This window comes from Penicillium concentricum (assembly GCF_028827145.1).
Source record: "Penicillium concentricum strain IBT 3081 chromosome Unknown utg000003l_segment0_segment0, whole genome shotgun sequence".
NCBI classification, from domain to species: domain Eukaryota; kingdom Fungi; phylum Ascomycota; class Eurotiomycetes; order Eurotiales; family Aspergillaceae; genus Penicillium; species Penicillium concentricum.
The window spans coordinates 1,374,964-1,399,676 of NW_026622756.1; the positions used below are offsets into that span (position 1 = coordinate 1,374,964).

The window sequence follows — 24,713 nt, forward strand, 5'->3', positions numbered from 1 at the left end:
GTTCCCCGCCTGACTCTCCTACTGCCTCCAGGCGCTACTCGGAGTAAAGGGTGGACAAAGCTCCGGGTGGACATCGGAAAGTGCCGGCGCGACGAAAGCGCTATCATCATAGTGCACGGCCCTAGACACTAGTATTCATGATATACAAATACTTACAGCAGAACTTAAATGATGACTTTCATCCGTGAACAGAGAAGTTTCAAAGACAGGATAACTATGACTTCTACGTCAATGAAGATTTACGCCAGCGGCGAGCAATTGCAAACAAATGCCGCCAAGAACGCTCAGCTGATCTTTGACTCGATCAATAATCACAGTAAAAGCCTCAGGCATCTCAATCTCGAGGTAGAAAACCGTCCCAACAAGTTTGATTGGCATTTTTCAGTTAATTAAAGAACACTAGATCCACGGTAATCCGGAGACTAGTTATGCCGAATTCCAAGCACATGAAAACATTGCAACTTTTCTTGAGAACAACGGCGCTGCGGTCACTCGTCATGCCTTTGGGCTGCAAACTTCCTTTTTAGCAGAGTATGGTAAAGGAGGTCGTGTTGTCACTTTCTGTGCAGAATATGACGCCCTACCTGATATCGGACACGGGTGTGGACACAATCTGATTGCGGTTTCGTCGATTGCAGCTTTTCTCGGCATTGTTGCAGTTCTCCAAAAGTTCCCCTTAGCTGGCAGGGTCCGACTCGTTGGCTGTCCTGCCGAAGAAGGTGGGGGAGGTAAGATCGATCTGATCCGCGCCGGCGCTTTTGCAGAGGTTGACGCCGCCTTGATGATGCATCCTACACCACCGGTTAACCAGTTCTTAACCGAGGTGGCAGGAATATCATACGGGACCTGTCTTTCTACCTGCGCATTTGAGGCCACCTTTTCAGGAAAGGCCGCGCATGCAGCAGCAATGCCGTGGGATGGGATCAATGCTCTTGATGCGGCGACGCTCTCATATGCTGCAGTTGGAATGCTTAGGCAACACATCAAGCCTAGCGACCGCATCAATATCATCATGCCAGAAGGTGGCATAGCCCAAAATATCATCCCAGATAAAAGTCGAGTGGGTTACAATGTGCGCTCTGAAAAAGTAAGCGACATGGAAGCATTGAGAGTCAGGGTTGAGAACTGTTTCAAAGGAGCAGCTACTGCCACTGGATGCACCCTGGACCTAAAAAGGGTGTACGTTTTGATCTCTATTGTTTATTATTGCAATCTAACATATTCTAGAATGGAGACCTATAAGGAAATCCGACCCAATGAGGCGTTGTGTACAGAGTTTTCTCGCTATATGAAAGGACTTGGTCAAGATTTCGTCTGCGATCTACAGCGCAGATACCTCAGTGCGTTTAGCACAGACATGGGTATGATTACACCGGTTTCTGACTTTCTAGTGTTGAGGTTGCACTTTGTCACTGACCACAAATTGTCTAGGTAATGTGAGCTACGAGGTTCCATCTTTCCACGGCAATTTCAGCATTCCTGTTGAGTCTGGTGCCGCGCTACACACCGAAAGCTTCAAAGATGCAGCCGAAACCACTGCAGCTCATGATCTGGCTATGGGCGTTGCAAAGGGAATGGCAGCTGCAGGACTGAAAGTTATTATTGATGATTTGTTTGCGAAACAGGTCAAAGATGACTTTGAGCAAGATAAAATGTTGAGATAGATCTAATCTGGCTTTTTCATGGACAGCATAAGCCAGGCTTCGCGCCTCATTTTGAGTAGCTTTGTGTTATTTATGATGGCCATGAAGTACTGTGGATATAGCAGGACTCTATTTGGTTCTCCTGATATCGTGTGAGATTTGGCTCCAAGGACAGTTCACCCACCAAGACAAAGGACAATTAATGCTTTCATATATTCCAATGCCCAGCTGCTTCAGAATATAAAAAGGCCTGACAATGACATGCTAATGCTGGCACACGGTCAGCCTTTATATTTGGGACTTTGAGCTCGAGCCGCTCTGAATTAGAAGACGGAAGGAAGACATCATGAAACGGATGGAGTTCTCCGCTCTTTCCTGCGCCCCTTCGTCATAATGTATTTTCTTGATGAGGTGTAGTGCTCCGGAAAATGAGGGCAGCAGCAATGCTATCAACGAACTAACTATCACAGTATAAACGACCCTGTTGGGGCTAATCCCTTCTGGGTATAGTCTGAGGTGGGCTGAGTGCATCAGTGTTGCTCACTGATTGGACACTGAGCATCACTGAGTAATCAGAGAGCATCCAATGAGCACTCACGGAGCATCTGTCATCCTGCACGTGACTGACCTGAGTATGATCACTGATCTGAGCCCGTGCTGACATCTACTCAGTGAGCCTGAGCCTGAGCACCCTCATAAAAGCGGCGGCAGCTCAAATAGGAAAGCCCCACCCGCCAGGGAATATCCGGTACGTATAGGTGCATGTGTACCTAGTGAGTCTTCTTGGTGGCTCATTTTGAAATTTGCCGACTAAGGAGAAGTATATATGAGCGATCATCTCAACTTGCTACAAGCACGATATATTGAGGAAAAATAGAAAAAGGTGAGTAGTGGAAAAGCCGGGAAGCGACTGAGTTTATAAATCCAAATACTAGTAATTCTTACTCGGCATGTTGCCATGATGAATGCGCTTCATTGCTATGGTAAATGCCCTGCAATATCTCCAGGGCCACGACACATATTTTTGGTATTGTAAATGTAATTTACTTGCGAGCTGCACGCACAAGTGGGCGACACACTCTTCCGTCGTTTTTCGGGCTGATCTAAAATGGCATCAACGAGTCAGAATAAAATAACACGGAACTGCTACACCTACACTTTTACACTTCAAGGCAAAAAACAGTTAGATGTTAGCTAAATAATAGGGCTCAACCGCCTTTTTATACAGAACATTAAGTGACCCACTAACACCGATAGATGAGAGAACGCTTTAGCTAGCATGCCTATTAGTAATTCCTCAGGCGACTTCTGTGTATAATCTGTGATCCGCATCGACACCACCAGCAACTTGTTCGAGGCCGTCTAGGTATGCAGTCTTTAGGGCCAAAACAAAGACTTGATGCTTGTCGAAACTATCACATCGAATGGTCCTTATTTCAATTTGTTTCTGACAATCTAGGTGGTTGATAGAAAGTGCAGGCAGGAACCAAGAGCAACCCTTTCGCTGGAAAGGCTAATAGTGGCGCCACTTTGACCAAGGATATTAGCTATAAGAATCTGGGTCGCACGAACTCTGAGCAAACAATGACTCTTGATTGATGCAACCTACAGCTCCTCTACCAGGGGCATAATGCTAGCGCTAGTAATGAGTATCACATCCTGCCTTGGGTTCCAGATGTGTTAACATTGAAGTAAAGCATTGAAGGATAATGATCTTCAAGATCGAATTACATAAGAGAGGAAATAACAATGATATCAGGTTCATCAGCTATATAGCCATAGATACGAATAGACCTAGCAGCTTTCTTCCTGGATCTCATGAATCCTAAACCTCCTTTAGTCCTTGTCTCTGCAATAAAACGAATTTTGTTAAGATCAAAGTAATGGAAGCGATAATTTCGGAATAACTAGAGAAACAAGAGAACTACCCATAGAGCTTTTGACATAGAATGAATCTAGATCAGGTCATAATGCGCAAATCAAATGGTTAGTAGAATCTGATGTGAAATCCACGAAAATAGCCTTCGGGATCAGCGAGTAAAGAGAAGCGAGTAAAGAGACCAAGTCCATGGATTTAGCCATGTCCCCAATGGAAACGGTCTATCGAGATCAATTGTCTAGACCAAAGAAAACTAGAAACAAGAGATCGTGGGCGGACGACGATACTCTGTCTCCCAAGCATAATCACGCAAGAAATACCTAGGAATACCCATTACACCATCAAACGGAACCTGCATCCATCCTACATCTTCCAAGGTACACCCTCTAATCGCCTCATGTTCCTCTTCCACCCTCTCCCTTGATTTAGTATCGTACCTGAGGAAGGATATCCGGGCCATGGCCCTTCATGTATCGCCTAGTCCCTTTCCGACCGCATGTAGAGAGTTGTTCTAGTGCGGGGTAAATTGTTCCTCTCCAACACCTCTCTAAGAGCAAGTGTCCTCCATTGCTATTTGACAATGAAATCTGCTGAATATAACCTTCGCTTGAGGTGGGCAGATCGGTTGGGAATACGGTTTATTGGTCCGGTGGAGCCTGATCATTGGCCAAAAACCCACGGGAGGCTATTTGCAGATGTACAAAAGCTTGGCCGTCGAGAATACAGTCATTTCGTCGAGAGTATCTCAATTGACTCCATTGAAAAGCCATGGAGAAATTCAACGCGAAGCCGCGCTGATCGCCTGTCTCAACTGGCAGAAAACGCATGGAAAGAACGAAGGAATGAAAGCAGCTGGAGGTTCGCCGTCGAGAACGAGATAATGCACCGATTCTCGGTAGAGGTTGCTTGGTGAGATTCAAAGGAGAAGGTTGATTCAAATTACCTTTTCTAATTAGTAACATTCAGTCCGAAATGTCGTAATAAGTTGTGGGAGTCTGAGATACCCGCCGCAACGGACAGCATTCATGTGTCGGCAGAGTTGCTTGAAGCCCGACGCCGGAAACGTAAGCCATGTCGCTGCCCACCTACCTGGGGGCAAAGCCAGTATGTATAAGCATTTCCATCCCAGTTACCGAATAGGTACTTACCGAACGCTAGGTATGACAGTGGTATCAATATGCTCTTCTCTGACCGGGCGGAGCAAAAAATTAGACATGACCCACCTTTGCCTGTGCTCTCCCAAAATGAAAGGCGGAAACAATCTGAAGCGCCAGACAGAGTCTATGGATTGAAACAAACAGATAACTTCAAGCTCGTTTTGGACTCGGATGATAAGCGCGGTGTTGCAGCTACACTTTGTCCATCGCTACGTGAAACCTTGGAAGTCAGTCCATTTGAGCCTGAGGGGGAGCCTCTGCTTTATCCATTTCTTGTCATGGAAGCAAAGTCAAGCAAAGGGGCAGATCGAGGGGAGGTCAACATGCAGACAGCATTTGTTATTAGGCGGCTTCTAAATGTGCAGCTCGACCTCAAGTTGGCGACTGGAGAAGAAACGCAGTGGGAATCAGGGCCGCTTGTCTGGTTCTTGGCGTGGCGAGGTGAAATTTGGGAAATTTCCGCGGCGGTTGTAAAACAACCCCAGATCGAATATGTGAGTGAAGTTTCACCTCTTACAGGAAGAAGATTCACGTTGAACTGAGACCTTCAAGACAGTATTTGATCTATGGAGTGGAAATATTCGCAGCAAAAATGGTGCTTTGCAACTTCTCCTGATAATGGATTACATATTTGATTGGGCTCGCGATGTTTATCGACCCGCAATCCTAGGTGAACTGAATACCATATCCATGGGCGATATTCCAACGGCGGATACGAACGTGTTTTCGACAATCTCCCATACCCGAAGCATATCTAATTGGTTGAATCAATCACAAGCTACACCAAGAGCAACAATTCAACCTTCACTCACTTATCTGCACAACGATCTGGACTATTTAAACATTATTTGTCCAGAAGGCACTATTCGGGACGCGTCCATCCTTGAATCACGCTACCTCGCACTTCAGCTCATGGAATGCGACGTTGACGATTTTTTGCTCTCGTTTGCATCAACCGAACACGCTCAATCATGGCTTCAAGACATGTTAAAATGTCTATCTAGTTTTTGGAGAGTCGATGCGGAGACATTGAGTACCTTGGAAAATATTTGGACGACAGAAGTTCGGCTTCCTCGTGAGCAATATCAACACGGCGATGCTTTCTATTTGAAAATTACGATTCACATGTTTGTGTCTCATATGTGGGAGCCCACTCGCCAACTAACATGTCTTTGCATTTCGGAAGGAGCTTTGCAGAAGATTCTTTTAAGAATGGAAGCTCCCGAGAATCTTGACCTGCATCAACAGCCAATCGTTTCTATATCTGCAATCGAGGTCCTGCTTGGTCGGATGCTGAACCAATCGATAATGGACAACTTGACAGCCGCGGTTTCTATGCTATGCATGTCCAGTTGCTCTTATAAAAGAGATGGGCTAATACCCGACCAGTTGGTAGTTACAAGGTCTCATAATCTACGTGTTGGATTCCGGTTCGATAAGTCCCCTTGTCTGCTCAAATTGGTACCATCCATCTACCAGTCTCATAAAGTTGGACAAAGAGAGCCGCGTGACCCTTATATTGCCTTTTCGCGCCTTCGAAGTAAGCAAACCATCGTGTACAGAGGCGATGAGATTCAGATGTGGCCTAAACTACCGCCTCTTGTTCGTGAGGAACAATGGAAATGTGTTTTGATCGACGGAATTTCTGACAGGGAAAACTTTCCAAGTCGTGGTCTTTATGTATTTGACAGGTCCCCAGATCATGGTGAGATTGTTGAACTTCCAGGCATAATGTGGAGTCATGGTTCATACTTTAAAACCATGCAAGTTTATGTGGATACGTGGGATGAAAAGCACTTTCAATACTTGAACACTCCGATTAAGCTCAAAGGAGAGTGGAGCTCCAAGGCAGAAGCACAACCTTTCATCAAATGGAGGCAGAGATTGGGAATGCAGCTCAACATAGAGCAAGAAGATCTTCAACCAGGAGATAACTCCTTCGTTCCCATGATTATCTGTTAAAATAGCAAATTTGGCAAATTTGTATTTTACTCCACTCGGAGGCTATCAGCAGAGTTGGAGTAAGAGTATTGGTTTCGAAGTACACTTGAATGATGTGCCAGTAACTCCTAGTAAAAACTGGCCAAGAAAAAGCAAACAGTAATCAATCTGGTACCTAAAACATCCCAAATGTTCCCCAGAGTAGCGATGCCCGTAGAATGACATACTCAGCCATCACTCCGTACCCGGAGCAAAGCAGGCCGCAACAGAAATTTCCTTGCAGCCCTGAACCTCCCCTCCGGGAGGGTAAACCACAGAAACCTTCAGATTTCGACCCTGAAGTTCCACCAAAAGTTCATAATGAATCTCATAATATCCACGCCCCGTACCCTTTACCTTTAATGGGTATTGTTCTTTCGCTTTGGTAATGTCAAAGTTAACCGTGCCTGCCCACCGGGAACCTATTTATTGTATGGGCTAGTTAGAGCACAGAACATAGATTCAATCACAAAAAGATTATTATAATCCTTCACTCACCTGCATTGTTTGGGTGGTCCACCGGGTAGTGTTCTTGGGGATCATCGATCAATGCATTGTAATAGATGGCCTGCTTGATCACCCAAGGTTCACCTACTGGAATGACTCGGTGGTTAAGCTCTCGGACCGACTCATTCCAGTCCGCCAGTTGCCTCTGCAAGCAGTGAGCATTGAGTCTCATAGCGGAACATGAATAACCCACCTTTTTAATAATCCACTGTGCAGTCCCGTAGATATAATATTTCTTGTTAAGATGTCTGCCGTGATCAACCTGTCGATGGGATGGGAACTTCTTGGGATTAAATGGCTCGCTTTGAAGTATGCCGATACTTGCAATCGTTATGCGCAATGGCCCCTTGCTCTTATCGACAGCACGGTGTACTGTCCCTCGCGACACAGTCGTTTCAAAAGCACTATAATAAGACGTTCAGTCATGGGCTAGAGTGAAATGAATATGCAGGATCGTACCCAACCTTCGGGCATACTATCTTGGGATGTGAAAATTTTTGTTTCAAGAAATGCTGAAGAGTCTTCGACTGAGAGTAACCACCGAAGAGAATAATCTTCTGTTTTGAAAAACTTAGACATGGTAACTGAGATGCGGCATTTTTCGAGTAATAGACCCTTACCTGTACCCTCACATGAATTTCATTGCAGGCATCAAGCTGCCTCTGGATGAGTCTGGCGATACCTTCGAGGCTTGGTTGGAACCATCCCATGACCCGCTCCCTAAAGGAAAAAGAGTAATATTTAGTGACTAATCTTCCCCGCGGATCAAGAAAACACTGGATGTCTCAAACCTCGTAACAGTGATCATTCCCTTTCCAAACCCTTTAGAAGTATTTTCTTCCAATCCATGCAAGTCCAAGTAGGCGGATCCCGCCAAACCCTCCCCAGAATCGAAATTACGCTTCAGCTCATTCTCAAATTTGCGAAACAAATTATGAGAAAGCTGATGCTCAATTGATGTTTTGTTCTGAGAAAAGCATGGCTCTTCTCTCAGCAGCTCCAGCAGGTCGGTTTCCATCTCCCGATTGACACACGTTGAACCATTATTGTTACCTGTGTGGAATATTAGATAAGATGCTGACCCGAGCACATGGAACTTACCGCATGGTGTGACTGCTTCTTTCAGCCGGAATGGACTTTTATGTTCTACTGTGTAGGTCGTCACATCCTTTTCGTCTCGTCAGCGTGTTACACCTCGCAGTGCTCCTCTCCTATAAGCTTACTACTGTGCCACCCCCGGCATCGCAGACCATGAATGTTCCCCCCTCTGTATAGTCGAACGATTTAGCCTTTTCCACACTTGATTGGTATTCATAGTTCACTGACCGATATATTTGTACCTCCAACAATGTCCAAGGCAAATGCAGATGCGGCCTCAGGTTCGTTTATTATAAACAAACTCGATACTTGACCAAATTTGACTTCTGTGGTAACCTCACGAACGATATGTTGCAATGACCACGAAGCCTCGATAGGCCATCCTGCAGGGACAGACAGAGAAATCTCAACCTCATTCGATTCAGTGAAGTTCTCCTGGTCCTTAAGATAGTCCTTTGCAAACCGAAAAACGCCAATCAAGTAATCTTGTACAGCATCGGGGACCGTTTTATCCAAATACCTCAATGTTTCCCTCACTTCTCGAAGTTGCCAGCTTTCATTTTCTTCCTCCATCAAGTCAGATTCGGGAAGCAAAAGCTTCGTGAATCTTATCAGCTTGTTGGTCGTATCTGATGCTCCTCCGCTGTAATGGAACTGCTCCAGTTTCTGGCGGGCTTGATACCCCCAGTAATATTGATCGTCAAGGTACAAGCTCTCACTCGGAACCTCTCCTCTCTGCTGGTCGCGACCAGCAGACGGCCAATCAGTGATGTCCTTTATTTTGTCCCGAGGAACCTTTGCCGGGCGCTTGTCTGCGTTGAAACGGCAGTATGACACTGATGTCATGGTTGTTCCGAAGTCCAGACCCACAATGAATGCCATATTATCATGTCCATTCTTCCTCCGGTTCGGCTTTTTTGTTGGTGTTGCAAGTCGAACATTGATCGAGTCGCTGTCCGACACAGACGGAGTGTTCGGGGCTTCATTTGCGTCCGAAACCTCCTGGAAGGCTCGTTTTCTATGCGCCAAGGTCCTCGACAACCTAGACTTTTCTTGCATTTTGAGAGCCTCTTGGAGGGGTTTGGGGACGAGTTGAGAAGAAATTTAGCAGCGAGCCACGGGGCGCACAAGTTGAAACATCATTTTTAAACGCTCTCACGTGGAATTTCTATACTAGCAAGGATCATTTTGCTACTAACTAGTTTGGCAAATCGAGTCTGCCTAGTGTTGGCCCCCGATTTTCCACCCTTCCCCTTTTTTTCTGATGCAAAAACAAATTATCACCCAAATTTGACTACCCACTATCTGCTACATAGTTTTCCCTCCGCATGGAATAGCTATCATCCATCCACGATGAGCAATTTGACATCACCCAACAAGTTTTCAACCAAAGTCAACTCCGAAAAACCTCCTTATTCTGGTCATAGAAGGTCAGAAAGGTGGTGGTGTTGGGAACCCATATCTCCAAACCCAGATCAACTGGAATCTTTCCCAGTAAACCAAAAGCGCAATCGAAACAAATCAAGAATTTTTCCAGAGCCAGAACTTTATTCGGGGGAGGCAGAGACAGATGCTCGGAAACGAATGCGACTAGTTGGGTCATACCCTGACAACCCAATCTCTAAATGTCAGACAGTATCGAATTTGAGATCCAGAGTATGGAAATCATTGGCCTTTACATACTGCGAACTTACTAACAATGGTTGGCTTTAGTCTCGGGCCACCTCTTCTTCCCTCCATGAAAGCCCGCGAGCGAGAAATAAGATGAGCGAAAATGCGACATTGGCAAAAAATGGTAAAGGCTCGCCTCTGGTACTTATCAGTGCCAGAGATAAAACTGCTCCAGAGGAAGACGGAGACAACATGAAGCAAATCCAGCGTCTAAAAAGAGAAATCGATCTCCTTGGCATACATCATATCACGAAGACGTCAACTTTAGAACAAGAGATCAGATATCTACAAGAGGAGAATTTCGAGCTATCTCGCAACCTTCATTGGTACAAAACGCAGTACGATGCGAAGGAAAGCGGGTCATTTGCTCCAGATGAAATAGAGGAGCTGAATGCAGAACTTGAAAGGAGAAATATCGAGATCGAGGAGAAGATCCGACAGAATTCATCGCTTGAAGAGCAACTAAACACCGCAGAAGGGTTGAGTGCTGTACTGAGAGACTCTCAACCTGGCAATCAAGTGTCAATGATGTTCTCAAAGGATTTGACTCGGCTTGAGACTGCAATAAGCCAAGCAGCTTTACTGCTTTTTCAATGTCTCTCTGACCAGCAGCTCTTAAAACTAGGGAAAAAGCCTCGCAAAGCTCCAGAGTTACATGAGCTGATCAAGTCAAGTCTTGGGAAGATAGGTGTTCTACTTTCTGACTCCAAGTTTGCATTTTCTGCCCTGGTATTCGGCTTCATACGAGAGCGAGTCTTTTACTCAAGCAGTTGGACTACTTTACAAGTAGAGGGTCATATGTTAAGGGGATATAAGGCAGCAATTCAACGTGTTAGTAAGTACAAGGTACTGCAGTTAACTGGTTAATTGTTTATCCGACCGGAGGCACTAATGACTCATAAAAAAGCTCCCGCGGGCACTCTCGAAGGGTTTCATAGGGCAGCTGTCGAGCTTATGCTGGAGGAGAACCATCCGTTCCGAGATTGTTGGGTTCAGTCGCACGTTGAAGAGGTTCAATGTGAGCTTTTGGCACTTCTGAGCCCGTTGCTTGAAGCCCCAAAGTTAGAAGACTTTGACAGGGATATTCGGAATGCACTAAGGCGAGCTTTTACAAATGCGTTTCACTTTCGTGCCCGCTGTGTACCCCCTAGAGGAACTCGCTACAACCTCATGCAGCCTAGCCCTGGTGACATATTTGACCCCGAATACATGGAAGCTCAAAGACCCGACGGAAGCAAAATTTCAGTTCCTTGTGGAGAAAGGCATCTGGTCAAATTTTGTGTTATCGGTTGCCTCATTTCCCACGTGGTCAAAGAAGATCCACTCAGCGGAGATACATTCAACGCGATAGACCAGCCATTTTTGTCAGTCACGCAGAGAGATGGGATCACTGAAATCATGGCACGGGGATGTCTGAGGAGTGGAAAGGCAATTGTCATTTTAGAAGAACCCCAACCGTAGGTATACAAAATTACTGCGGAGCAAAACGGAGCAATTAAATCATAAGGCCGTGGGTGTCACGTGACTAGACGTCCCTAATGGGTCTCAAATCCATAGCTTGTCCATACGGTGAAAAAGTAATCGCTGAGAAGTGGCAGAATAGCCTAGCCGGCAGAATATATATACTAGGTCTAATCCGGAGGTTTCACATGACGTCTCTCTATACTCACTACCCTACCTCTTGAGGTATCCCTCTCTGGAGAGGTCCCTTAATACGTCTCTCGGGACATAACCAAATCCCATAGCGATATGTGATTATTATCTATCGGCTAAGAGGTAGGGTGCTAATTTAGATGTCGTGAGTAGATATGTGTGTCTAATTTGTTAAGGCTTTGTTAATGATGTCAAGTCTCGACCCGTCTAGTTATTGTGCACTGGCTCTGCGCACTCTCTTTTTATAGCTCCCCTAGGACCCTAGCACCTACTAGACAAATACTCAGATTTGTTATCCAACCCACTAACATAGGTGAGCACGATACATAACGAGTTACAGCCGCTAAGTTAGTAGTTGGGTGGGTGGCCAGCAGCGAATTTTTCAATAACAAGTTTGATTCTCCTAGGCGGCCCTTTTTTTCATCGCCCTCTTCCTAGTATCATTTGAATCCTAGGGTACATGTGTCCACCAGTAGAAACTAGTACCTAGGAGTTGCGATCAAGACTGTGAGGCAAAGGGGCAGTATAAGAGGGACAAGACACTTCAGCGGTTTTAAGGGCTCGCAGGATATTCAGGTATAAAATAGTGGTATTCAAGTAAATGAAGGGGCTGAAGGAATCAGCGATAGAGCAGCAATAGGATTTTCTCCCGACAAATCAAAAAAGACAAAAACATACAACAGTGAGGATTCGCTGGTGGTCACCCACCCAACTACTAACTCACCGGCGTGTGGCTTAAGTACGGCTGAGCGGACGGGAAGCCCTGTTTTCCACACCCTATGGTCGTATGTGCTTGGTTTAGTATGAACACAATATATAGACCAAATTCTTAAAAAGAAAAAAGAAGTAGGAATAGGGATGTAGGCAAATAGACATTTAGTACACCCTGTCGACACTCCGGGATCTAGATGCAAAAGAACGATAAATAAATAAAGAAATAGTCAAAATTATAAAGGGACACCTTGAATTAGTCCTAGCACAATAGGAAAGGCCTTATTTTTGCCTAGGTGCCCGGGTGATATATATCTATTAGCCGGTTCTTCATGCCATATCATATGTAAGCCCCAAGGCAAATGAAGAGTATTATTATTCGAGTGGATAGTGGGAGCTAAATTACACATAGACATAGGCGTTTTAATACGGACTCTTATAGGTCAGCTAGAGGATTAGTTATTCTATAGAGACTAGCGCAGATAACCATGAATGATGCTCACTAGAAAGCTATAAGCCATAGATGTCTTAAATAGAGATGTATCACATTTTACGGTTAAACGTATTCCTAGGGACTATAGACAGAAACGAATGTTGGTGAAAGACATTGCATACGCTAATAATTATGTACAGAAAACAGACGAAGAATCAATAATATTCATAATAGACAGGAAACAAGTCAAAGATCATCCACCAATCCTCTCCACGGGGCCAGCTAACCTGACATTACATTATACTTTCGTTATTTGGGTAGTAGTAATAACCTTATAATGATATGGGAATAAACAAGGATACTCCAAAGCAGGCGTTTAGGGACTTGCCCTACCACGACAGCCCGGGCGAGAAGGTCCCCTTGTCGAAGTATTACAAGGCGAATGAATACTGCATGTAGACAGAGATAAAGAATGAATAATTCAATAATGTATGTGTACAATTGAAATGCGTAAAAGGCTCAAAGTCTATAATATAGAAGAAACAGACTTTTATATGTGCAAGCTCGCTACCCTTTACTATAGTGGATCCTATAGAGAAGGCATCGTATAACATAGAAGTTAGAGTACTCCGTAGTAGAGTTTTCTATATTATTACTACATACTCTATCATGTTCCGGTAGTTGCACTTGCTGGCTTCTAGGAGTAGCATTGACTACCTACGCAACAGTGGATCCATGGTTCTTAACATCCCTAATGCAATGCACATACTACATGCACGCCACTTAGCTTTTTCTGCTAGTAATTAATAATCTATATTAATTGATCTTTACTATATACCTCTCACCTTTTTCTGCATTTAATAGAATGTATACATTTGAGAGAATACTACATACTCCGTGGTATATTTTAAATTGGTGGCGTGCATGCGTTGGAGTTTCCACTTCGTAGCGAATACCCACTCCTGGTTCTAGCCCGATTTAGCAAAAATTCAGCGAAAATTCAGCAAAAAGGATATGCTAACCGACGGCTGCATGATTCGAACATGCGCCTCCGAAGAGAATTGATTTCTAGTCAATCGCCTTAGACCACTCGGCCAAACCGCCCGGTAATTGTTGAAGAATATAGACAAAATGACGCTAAAAAGGGAGCAATTTTGAGACGGAAAGAGCTGTCTAAAATGAGCACCACTTAAGGAAGAATGCATGATTGATTTGATATCAGTATAGGCAAAAATGTGCATGATAAAAATAAGCAAAGATATTTTTATCAGGTTTTAACTAACTAGTCATGATATTGCTTGTCACCTGGGCAGTGTTGAGTTTATGATAGACACATCCCTGTCTGCATTGCCTATACTGTTTGCTTTGTCTTGATTCTGTGGTCGTTCTCTCTTCTACCCTCGGGAAGCTATATAGCATCAGATTAAGGCCTGGTAGTATTCACGGCCCCTTAGGGACTGTGCTATGTTTCGGGCTGTGCTATGTTTTCGGGCGTATTTTGTGTTCTTGGTCTTGTTTAAGCGCACATAAAAAGGGCTTGATAAGTTTTCGTTAGAGTTTATTCCTGATATTTGTAAGACTTAACGCCGGTTGGTCTGGAGGTCATATTAGTGATTGGGTTAGTATACTTCTATATATTTCTAGGTATATCGTGGCGGGGCATCCATGGATAGTTGTCAGTACAAGCTCCTATCGCACGGCCTAGTTTCTCATAATAGAGCGAGGTATATATATTACATCATCGATAGGGTCCGGCTATCCTAGTTTAGTTAGGGCTAAGTCCTTTCTCTCAGGTGCCGCTTCGGGATATAATTTCATAATATTAGGCACGTATATGTAAGAAGATCTATACTCAATATGATGAACTGGCTATTGGATTCCGAATGAAGGACCAGGTATTGAGTATTTTTCTCTATAGGAATACCGTACTCTGCGTTCTGTATTCATCTAGATACTTGATATTTGGGGATGTTTGATAATGATACACTAAGATGCCATTCAAAGAAGGCAGTCCTCCAGCTTTTTCTTTGCTTTATCTTTTACGGTTTCAAGTTTTTAGCTATAATCTGCTTGCCGTTGATGTTGCTTGCTTGGGTTCTGTTCGAGATGACTTGGGGCGCCTTGCGGGGGGCGGAGGAGGCACGATATATAACTCGTATTGAACAAATGAAATCCGTCATAAGAAAACAATACAAGCACTGATACGGCCACTATGACCATCAATAAACAAATAAAGTCCTACCCTACTCCCATACTATCCCCGACGTCGTTTTCTTGCATTTGGCATACCACTCACCCCAAAAAAAACATCACCTACAAAGTGTCAACACCAACACTTTTTTTATATCTTCTTAAATATATGTATATCGCATTCGATTTAGCGGACACCTACAAACCATAGATATTCACAGCAATTAGACTTCCCCAAAGCCCACAAATGGGCCTGGACCTCGGGCCCAAAGCCCAACCCATAGCCCAACAATAGGAGCCCATAAGGCCCCCAACAAAGCCTATTTATATGCATAAGTACGGCCTTAGCGCTCATAAACCTGCTAGTTAATGCCTGTTTTTTACGCATATTCTGGTCTGTAAGCTTATTATAGAACATCTCGGCCCGATGCCTAATTCGGGGTTTTAACTTTAACAGAGTATCAACATATAGATATAGATATCTTGTAAAGTAGGTGCATCTTTCTATTGAAGTACTAGGGATCTTGCCCGATGATACGTATATTCGTTATTAGCATATAGATAGTTTAACCTCACTTGATACATCTATCTAATTAATCGATCTTATCAATCTTATCACTCGGTCAATTTAGTCAATTCCTATAAGAAAGAACTAGGTCAGTTTTAGGCTTAGACGGTAAGTTAAATACTCAGAAATACTAGGAAAATCTGTATTATTTATGCATCTGCCAAGCATTGGCATATTTATATTGTTTGGGGCCCAATAGGCCCCCATTAAAGCCCCATGGGCTTTTACCATAGGCCCATAGCCCAACCCATTTACGGGTTGGGTTGGGTTGGGCTTTGGGCTTTGTGGGCCGGTGCGGAAGTCTAACAGCAATGAAGCAGATTGCAAATATCATAGAAAATGCAATAAAGCTACAACACTTGGGTTGAAGATACGGGCTAGAATATGTTTCTACATTCATTTTCTAGATTCCTATAGCTAAATTTAGAAGCGAATTCTAAATACAAAATAGTATATTTTATCCCCACCTCCTAATACACATTTTGGCCAGATTTGTCATAATGGCGGTTTGGCCGAGTGGTCTAAGGCGATTGACTAGAAATCAATTCTCTTCGGAGGCGCATGTTCGAATCATGCAGCCGTCGGTTAGCATATCCTTTTTGCTGAATTTTCGCTGAATTTGTGCTAAATCGGGTACGGGCGACTAAGTGTACCACCCGTGACTTAATTATTATTGGGTAATTTGGCCAGTAGTAATTTAGTATCCACTCTCACTTCCAAGGTTCCAGAGTATACAGTCAAAATTGTATCAACTTGTCTACCATTTAATTGATAATTTGCAAGTATAGGCTACATGATTAAGATGATAATTTACAGATATATGCTAGTTATATGATTAAATTGATAGTTTATAAGTATATTATCCATTAATTTATCAGTATATGCTCCGTCTTTAAATCTACTAGTGTTAAACCAGTTTGTTATTATTTTTTACTTTGCTTTTTCGACGGGGTAGGAGATATTATTAATGCCGAGCGAGTAATCGTCGCTACCCGCACGTCGAGCGAAACGGGCTTTTTCCCTGGGTTTTTTTGACTAGTTTTTTCTATAGCTTTTGTACTACTTACCCTTGAAGAACCTTTCCGGGTAGTAAAGCTGGCTCTATGCCTGGCCTCGGATCAGAAAACCCTTATCTAGCTGAGGCGTAGATAAGTCGCTAAGAAGCGGGAAGTCTTCGTCTTTTATCTTCGAAATTATCGTGTCGGGGCTGAATAATGTATTCAGATAGTCTGTAAGCAATGACCATAGAACTAGCAATTCTAGTTTTTGTATAGCAGCTGGGTTAAGCGTAAGGTACCACCCGAATGCTAAAGAGATATGCACACTCGCGTATATGTTTGGATCGCCCACTTGGTTAAGCATGACGATCAATGTGTGAAATGTGAGATAACTCGCCCGGAATATATGCTAGGAGGATAGGTCGGAATTCTCTACTAGATGATCTTTTTCTAACTCTCTATATATAAATATAGTAGAGGTATTATAAGATATGAGTTAAACGCCTTGCTTCCTATGTTCCTAGCTAATCGCACTATGTAGAGTAGCTAGAAATATGTTTGCTCTAGTAATAAACTCTTTAACCGGAGCCTATGTTAAAACCGTACCGAGCGTAGCTAAGAATGATGAAATCAAACTTTGCTCTTAGGTTAGTATATTTATTTAAGAAGTGAGAATCCGTTTAAGACTCTCTCGGGCAGCTAGGAATGGTAGTATAGAAATCAAAGCTCTTATATGGTGAAAGGATTCCTAGAGAATATCTGGGTGAGCTAAAAGAGCAAGGTGATGCTCGATACGGCTATCTCCTAGGCTTTTCTACCTATACCAGCACCTCAACAGTCGGCAATGCCTCCACCCATGCCACGGCCCGTTGGAGAAGTTGGCTCTCAACCATAGACGAAGAGGGGGCGATAACTCTTGCAAAAGTTTCTAAATCTCTCCTATCTCGGCCGATGAGATCCACCAGAGCCGGTCAAGTATTGCTTTGCCCAATATCAGGAGACTCGCATAGCCCGAGTCACAGCCATCGTGGATGCCTCATCTATGGTTACCCGGTTACACGCTTTGAAGGGATGGTTCGAGTTTCTCTTCGTTCGACTCGGCATGCCCATTATGGGCAGTTTCGTTGCAGATATGGCATCGGAGGTCTCGGTAGGTGCAACTATGCTTGAAAACCTAGCTCCACCCAGGGTCTGATTGCGAGGGACCCTACCCTTCATTCCTACTCAGGGCCAGGGAAAACGGGAAAGTAAGCTCAAAAGAGCTCTACTGGGGTTGCCTTTCCTGGTTCTTCTCTTTGTGGCAAAAATTGCTTCGAACGCCAAATACGCGTCTGCCTTGCCTGGCCATATTTGGGAACCTGAAGATATGGCCCCAGCCATAGGCTCAGTGGCTCTGCTTCGAAGGTTCTACAGTATGAAAGGGATTGATGACCTGTGAGCTGCCCCAAAATAGCTATGGTGAACTGTGCATTTACCAATGATTCCTCTTGCAGCTGGTCCCTCCAATATATTAGCTACTTACCTGCCTTCTTTGAAATGAAATATGAGTCTCTAAGCCAGGAAATCTCATCTTCAATTGATGTGGGAATTTTCATGAGAATATGGTTATTTGAATCAATTCGACGAGCAAACTCATTGACCATGGCTCAAATGTATGTCCCTCCTCCCTTAAACACCTCTTCCATATGAAGCTAATATTATAGACCAATACTCTTCACCCTTGGCAGTGAATTGGCAGGACTGGGCCGCGTCAGCAGTTTGTATTACATTTTGCACTACATCAACAGCCCCATCGAGGTGTTCAAGGGAGCCGACATGCGCCTCATGCATCTCAACTATGCCATTGCCGTTTTGCCGGCCATGATTATCTCCTACTACATCCCACTTTTGGCTACCTTCTTCTGGCTGACAGTCTCAAGGAGAAATTTATGGCTGTTTGTCTGGAAAATGCACCCGAAATGGACCTCAATCACTCTACACATGTTCTCCCGCATCTTTCCAAGCACACTCAGGGAGGACCGAATACATGCTCCAAGGCGAGATCTCCCCGTAATCAAAGTTTCCATGAGTTTCTTGGTCATTGAGGCAGCTATCTTTTGGCTATGGGGTCGATGGACCTCGCTGTCTTCGGCCGCTTGTGTCTTGGATCCCACTGCGGTTCCATCTACACAGGCTTCCTTTGCTGCTTTTGTATGTGCAATTTTCAAACGGGATACGCTTCCACTTTTGCTTCCGCATTTCTTTGGCTGGGATACCTCATCAGGGACCTCAAGTATGCCGGGATGATGCAAACCTCCTGGGTCAGAGTCGCAATCTATGAGGCTGTTGCTTTTGTTGCCCTAGGTCCTGGAGCAACGATCGGGTTGGGCTGGTTGTGGAGGGAGGATATCCTCGCTCATAAGAGGCATAAAGATGCTGTTACAGAAGATAATCTCGGTCAGGCACAGTGGAAACTGAGTGCAGACAGCGATGGGTGTTTGCAGCCATTCTAGAAAAATGTCTTGGAAACAATTTGGAGATTTTAATGGTTTTCGTGGAATTATGCAATGGTAAGGGATCTTTATTTTGTACGCAATAATGCTGGTATGAAATTTGTTGTATGTTATGTATCGTACGAAGGTGCATAGCGGCCAGGGGTCAAATTAAGTTATTCTAGTCCTCTAGCTGGCGTACAAGAGTTCATATTAAAACGCCTATGCCTATATGTAATTTAGCTCCCACTATCCACTCGAATAATAATACTCTTCATTTGCCTTGGGGCTTACATATGATATGGCATGAAGAACCGGCTAATAGATATATATCACCCGGGCACCTAGGCAAAAATAAGGCCTTTCCTATTGTGCTAGGACTAATTCAAGGTGTCCCTTTATAATTTTGACTATTTCTTTATTTATTTATCGTTCTTTTGCATCTAGATCCCGGAGTGTCGACAGGGTGTACTAAATGTCTATTTGCCTACATCCCTATTCCTACTTCTTTTTTCTTTTTAAGAATTTGGTCTATATATTGTGTTCATACTAAACCAAGCACATACGACCATAGGGTGTGGAAAACAGGGCTTCCCGTCCGCTCAGCCGTACTTAAGCCACACGCCGGTGAGTTAGTAGTTGGGTGGGTGACCACCAGCGAATCCTCACTGTTGTATGTTTTTGATCCCAATCTTTTTGATTCGTTCAGAAAGCACTAGTTATGGAGAGCGGTCATGTGGCTAATAGGAGATGCGTCGTACTCGAGCGAAACGGAGTAAGTACATAAGAAATTATGGCCTTTTACCTGGTTTTTTTTACTGCTTTTTTCTACAACGTTTGTACTACTTATTATCTGTTTTTTGAAAAAGAAAAGTAAAAATTAAACTAATTTAACACTACTTAATTTAAGGACGATGTATCTTGCAAATTATCAATTAAATGGTAGGCAAGTTGTACAAATTTGACTGTATACTCTGGAAGTGAGGGTGGATAACTAAATTACTACTGGCAATATTAACCAATAATAATTAAGTCATGGGTGGCACACTTAGTCGCCCGTAGTACCAAAGGGCACAAAATCCGACCTCAGTTTAAAGCGATAGACTAAATTCATGCCACATTTGGGGCCAAAAAAGAAAAAAGATATGTGTAACGACGGCTGCATGATTCGAACATGCGCCTCCGAAGAGAATTGATTTCTAGTCAATCGCCTTAGACCACTCGGCCAAACCGCCATTTGATACTAGTCTTGGCAAAAATGTGCAAAACCAAGGGAAAGCACATAATTGTAATGCAACGTTAGGTCAACAAGGGGAATGAAATCGTTGGCATTGGCGAGCAAGAGGCACAAGCTAAGGGAGATGGCACTTTGAGACCAGGGGTATAAGATATTGGGAAGTTTTGACGAAAGGCTTGATAAGAAAGAACAAATGTCTAGAAGACCGGACTGATGAAACCTTGAAGAATGAGGATGAGAATCCAGAAAGCTAGAAAGAAAGAGCAACTTATAGCGCAGGACCGAGAGGTCTGGTTCTTGAGGATGTACGAGGCACCAAGGCATGGTAATTGTTACGGCTACTGGCGAAAGGGGAGGAAGCGAAAGAAGGATCACTGTTGTTCAATCTAGCAAAGAGTAGGGTATTTATACACTGCGTCTGACAAACAATCGTCAAACAAGCTGCTCAGCCTTCAAGCAACAATCATGGGATGGTCCAATATTCAACAGTAATGACGCGTGGAAATCCCGGGAAATGGCCTGGCCGCAGGTGCGAGGCCGTTGTAGAGTTGAACCGAGGGATCGCGCTAGAACCGTAGAACGACAACGAGCAAGGAAATGTACGAGAGTATCTGTGGGCTAGCAGATACACTGCAAGATCTCGAGCTCATAATATCTTTGGGAGCTACCCCGGAACTGGTGCGGGATGTTGCCTGTATTGCTATGGAGGAAGATATAGTTATAAAAGAGAAGACTGTAGCAAAGAGTTGCTCTCTTAAATTGCCGCTCGTGCTTGCTAGCCAAATGCCTTGGCCATTAGATGTTATTTTTTTTTATCTTCCTGCTCCCCACCTTCCTCCTCTTTATTGTTCTTGATAACTGTTGATTTAACATCGCTTATCTCTCTTTCGTTCCCTTCCAGGTACCCAAGCGACATCCCAGTATGCCATCCTTTCTTCCGAGCGATTGCATGTTTTGCAGTAGATGCAGTTTCAGTGACCACTGTGCTACAGACTGCCAATCTCACTGCAGGTGGTGCCATAAGTCCATGAAGCCCAACCACTCTGCCACTTGTAAACAGGCACCAGTCTGCTTCAAGCGTGGAGAGAAGGGTCACATGAAATATGGCTGGCCATCAAAAAAGCGGAAAGACGAGAACAAAGCCCAGCTCAAGATCTGCGAGCTTGTATGCAAGCTTGCTTTCGATGTGGCAAGAAGGGTCAACTGAAGCAGGGTTGCCAGCAGGATGAGCCAACCTGATTCAAGTGTGGCCAGCCCAAACCTATATCTGATTCAGGTTATTTAGACTCAACACCAAATCAAGATGCCCGAAATGGGGGCAATCGTCCTTTCGCTTGTGCAGAAACTGCACAGACAAGAGATCAAAGACCCTCTGATCGAGCATTTAGCCTATCAGTCTGTGATTGATGCTGCTGGGGGCGAAAAGGATTTTACCCAACTGGCAATGAATGCAATCGACCCTCGTGTTTTCGCACTCCAGGGGAAAATAATCACAGTGAAAATGTGTGTATTACCCACTATCTTCAGTGAGGAAAGATCACACATGCTAGGCTAGATAGTATCGGTGTATCACAGATGCAAGAACTCGACCCTTAGCCTCACTCTAATGGTGGCTACTGCGACTTTTTAACCAATTTACGGGATATGGAGTACTGGCGTGGATATGTCGGCCAGGCCTCAGTATTGGTAATTCGCATTCCTTAGCATTGTAGGGCAATAAGAACAGGGAAAAACTATACCCTACCCTATCAAATTGTCATCAAACCTTCAGCGGTAGGCTACCGCTACGGCAATCCCATTCGGCTATGGATTATAGGATTTCCAAATTGTACCTAGATCTCGACAAAAGAGGCATTCGAAAATGTTTTGGAACTATCATTCACTCGTGCATTTCAAACGCTTGTGCCCTCTATTCTCGAACTTTATTTTGGCTACTGTCCAGAAGGCTCTCAAGTCTTGGTCTTATTATAGTTCCCCCACTGATGCAAGGTAGAGAACTCACCGAGAGTTCGGGCGGAGTATACAAAACTTCTGGATGGTTCTACAGACCCTGAGGTCCGTGAATGGCCAGGTATACGAGCACAGCAAAAGCACCGGCTCCACGTCTCCGAGAAAAACTTGGTCGAAACTCAGAGATGCCAAAGATTTACCCCTGAAGAAAATGTCAATGCTCTTTATGCCTCTCTATTCAGGGTAGAAATGGGTTTGCCAATATGGTTTTCCGGCCATCAATGGAAAAGATTCCCTAGACGCCTCTTGATACGAGATCCAGCCCCTGAATTTGAAGGCTTGATTTGAGATTATTTCAAACTGGATCTGAACGATCGTTCCACCAAGCGCGATCCACCAATCCCAATAAGGACTACAGTAGTACAGTAGCCTCTAATATGACTATTCTAGCATAATGCACATTTTGACCAATTTTTTCATAATGGCGGTTTGGCCGAGTGGTCTAAGGCGATTGACTAGAAATCAATTCTCTTCGGAGGCGCATGTTCGAATCATGCAGCCGTCGTTACATCTTCTTTTTTTGCCAGTTTTAGCTACAACTACTATGTATATTATCTATCTTTTCTAAAATGAAATTGTTCAGGTAACGAGCGTCAGTCTTCAAAGTGGACGCCTAATGTGTGGGAGCAGATTAGCTAGAGTGAAATTACCCAATTGAGTGTGAAACTTACGACGCTTGGCTTCAATTGAAAAGCGGCCTAAGATTGAATGAACGTTAATATGAATGGAATAATAGGAACAACTCGGTATATATTCGGAAAGAATGAATGCAGATATACGCTTAAACCGCACTAGAGGTGTCGGTAGACAAATTGTGATTGGGTTAGTAGCGCCGTAAATGCGAAATGCGAAATTTCATTTTCTAGTTTCATAACCTTAAGAAGTGCAAGTACAATCCAGTTTTTGATGAGTTTTGCATTTGACTATTGTTGAGGTCAATGGCTATAGGTACATAGTGTATTTCGGTTAATTGATTGTGTGCACCTGCATGTCAAAGGGCGCAAGGTACTATCTTTTCAGCACTTATATAATTATACATACCTTAGGAAATATACGAGCACTATTACAAGGGATCACGATTCATGAACCTAGCAAACGGGAATGGTCATCGTGAAAAAGCGCGGACGAAGTAAATACTTGCAAACTTTTGCTCATAGTCCTTCCACTTAAACGGTGACCTACTCGCTTATATAGATGCATACAGGCAAGCCTGAGCTTTTGAATAATGGAAGATGGCACTGGCACTTGGAGGCGATTATATATAGATAGCTACTAATTGTTGTTGCAGGCCGTTAAACAAAAAGAGAATACTCAGTGATATACCAGAAAAATGAAACGGTAGCTTTAATAGCTGACATCGCAGATGTAAGTGAGAAATAAAAGCCGTGAGAGAAGAACAGTAGCCATATATAGGTGGGGAGATGGGAAATCTTTTCAGACATTTGAGAGGTAACAAAGTGGCATATACACCCAAAGATTTCATAACATTTTGTACTTCATATTGCAGGAAAGACGTGGATTGAGACTAGTTCATTGTAATATCTAAAAGTCCTTAGCATCGGGGAGGAGGTGCAGTACTGAACCTCGTATCTGCCATGTACACGGCAATGAGTGCAGCCTGAACAGAGCAGTTAGATTTTGTTTACCAACCAAACAAGATGCACTCACTAGGGACAAGTCAAAGCCCTCAGCCACAAGAATCTCAAGCACTTGTCGCGGCATCAAGGAAACATCACCTTGAGAGGTAGCTTTGGGTAGTGTTTTGTTCATTGTCATGCTCTCACGAACATCCACCACTTTCTGGCCCCCAACACTGGCCGAGAATCCTTGCCACGCAAAAGAGCCCGTCTCTCGCAATTCTACAGTCACCATTCTGTCGCGCTCGCTTTTGGAGTCCGGCTCCATCGAGTTGCGAAATGTGAGTCTGTAGACTTTGTTCATATCAACCTTGAAATCCACAAGTTCTTCGTCTTCTTTGCCGGGTAATCGCACCCGGAGTGGTCTTTTCCATGCGAGGACGGCCGCACGAGACTGAAACATTGGAAGTCCTGATGAGTCGCGAAATTCGCGAGCTGGGGTGTCGCCATATTTGTGACCAGTCACTGTGAAAATGGTCGAGTCATCCCAATATCTCTTGATAGTGTATTCATTGGGCGATCGGTGGTCATATTTAGGTTTCAGGTAGAGGAGAGTTTCTTCATCGGCAATGTGTTCTTGTCTGATTCCGATAGGTTGGGAAAGTGTCTTGACAGCCTTATTTACGGGCGTATTATTGGCATAATCAAACATGGTGGGGGATTTGAAGTTGAAAACAGTGCAGCTCGCGACATTTCAATTTGGAGAAATGATCGACATGGCCCCCCTACCCAACATTTACCTGATCATGAATGTAATCCATTTGACATACACAGGATACTGAGGATGAAACATTGAAATTCCCCTAGAAACAGGAAGACCCCGAGATCGGATCGAATACCGTTAACCCCTCATCTGCAGATAAGCCAGAT

General features: G+C 44.0%; 7 protein-coding genes across 7 annotated transcripts; 5 read left to right on the forward strand and 2 right to left on the reverse strand.

The window, feature by feature from the left end:
- Window positions 1–231: 231 nt before the first annotated feature.
- N7517_008349 (M20 family metallopeptidase) lies at window positions 232–1,664 on the forward strand (the record flags this gene model as incomplete). Its single annotated transcript, XM_056726079.1, has 4 exons — window positions 232–345; window positions 404–1,179; window positions 1,228–1,361; window positions 1,432–1,664. 4 exons carry the CDS (start codon window positions 232–234, stop codon window positions 1,662–1,664), a joined length of 1,257 nt encoding a protein of 418 aa, XP_056576930.1.
- A 2,438-nt stretch (window positions 1,665–4,102) lies between these two features.
- On the forward strand, window positions 4,103–5,216 carry N7517_008350 (uncharacterized protein; the record flags this gene model as incomplete). Its single annotated transcript, XM_056726080.1, has 4 exons — window positions 4,103–4,431; window positions 4,489–4,626; window positions 4,663–5,173; window positions 5,199–5,216. The coding sequence occupies 4 exons, from the start codon at window positions 4,103–4,105 to the stop codon at window positions 5,214–5,216; spliced, it is 996 nt and encodes a 331-aa protein (XP_056576931.1).
- Window positions 5,217–6,854: 1,638 nt separating this feature from the next.
- Window positions 6,855–9,323, reverse strand: N7517_008351 (Hsp70 family protein; the record flags this gene model as incomplete). The annotated part of the gene is made up of 9 exons (XM_056726081.1): window positions 6,855–7,081; window positions 7,158–7,311; window positions 7,360–7,570; window positions 7,626–7,723; window positions 7,787–7,886; window positions 7,958–8,219; window positions 8,268–8,334; window positions 8,390–8,433; window positions 8,507–9,323. 9 exons carry the CDS (start codon window positions 9,321–9,323, stop codon window positions 6,855–6,857), a joined length of 1,980 nt encoding a protein of 659 aa, XP_056576932.1.
- A 705-nt stretch (window positions 9,324–10,028) lies between these two features.
- N7517_008352 (uncharacterized protein) lies at window positions 10,029–11,396 on the forward strand (the record flags this gene model as incomplete). The annotated part of the gene is made up of 2 exons (XM_056726082.1): window positions 10,029–10,770; window positions 10,843–11,396. The coding sequence occupies 2 exons, from the start codon at window positions 10,029–10,031 to the stop codon at window positions 11,394–11,396; spliced, it is 1,296 nt and encodes a 431-aa protein (XP_056576933.1).
- Window positions 11,397–17,453: 6,057 nt separating this feature from the next.
- N7517_008353 (uncharacterized protein) lies at window positions 17,454–18,774 on the forward strand (the record flags this gene model as incomplete). Its single annotated transcript, XM_056726083.1, has 4 exons — window positions 17,454–17,677; window positions 17,717–17,922; window positions 17,982–18,140; window positions 18,192–18,774. The coding sequence occupies exons 1-4, from the start codon at window positions 17,531–17,533 to the stop codon at window positions 18,772–18,774; spliced, it is 1,095 nt and encodes a 364-aa protein (XP_056576934.1). The 5' UTR covers window positions 17,454–17,530.
- Window positions 18,775–21,499: 2,725 nt separating this feature from the next.
- Window positions 21,500–21,792, forward strand: N7517_008354 (uncharacterized protein; the record flags this gene model as incomplete). The annotated part of the gene is made up of 2 exons (XM_056726084.1): window positions 21,500–21,699; window positions 21,747–21,792. The coding sequence occupies 2 exons, from the start codon at window positions 21,500–21,502 to the stop codon at window positions 21,790–21,792; spliced, it is 246 nt and encodes an 81-aa protein (XP_056576935.1).
- A 1,966-nt stretch (window positions 21,793–23,758) lies between these two features.
- Window positions 23,759–24,495, reverse strand: N7517_008355 (uncharacterized protein; the record flags this gene model as incomplete). Its single annotated transcript, XM_056726085.1, has 2 exons — window positions 23,759–23,824; window positions 23,875–24,495. 2 exons carry the CDS (start codon window positions 24,493–24,495, stop codon window positions 23,759–23,761), a joined length of 687 nt encoding a protein of 228 aa, XP_056576936.1.
- Between the last annotated feature and the right edge of the window lie 218 nt (window positions 24,496–24,713).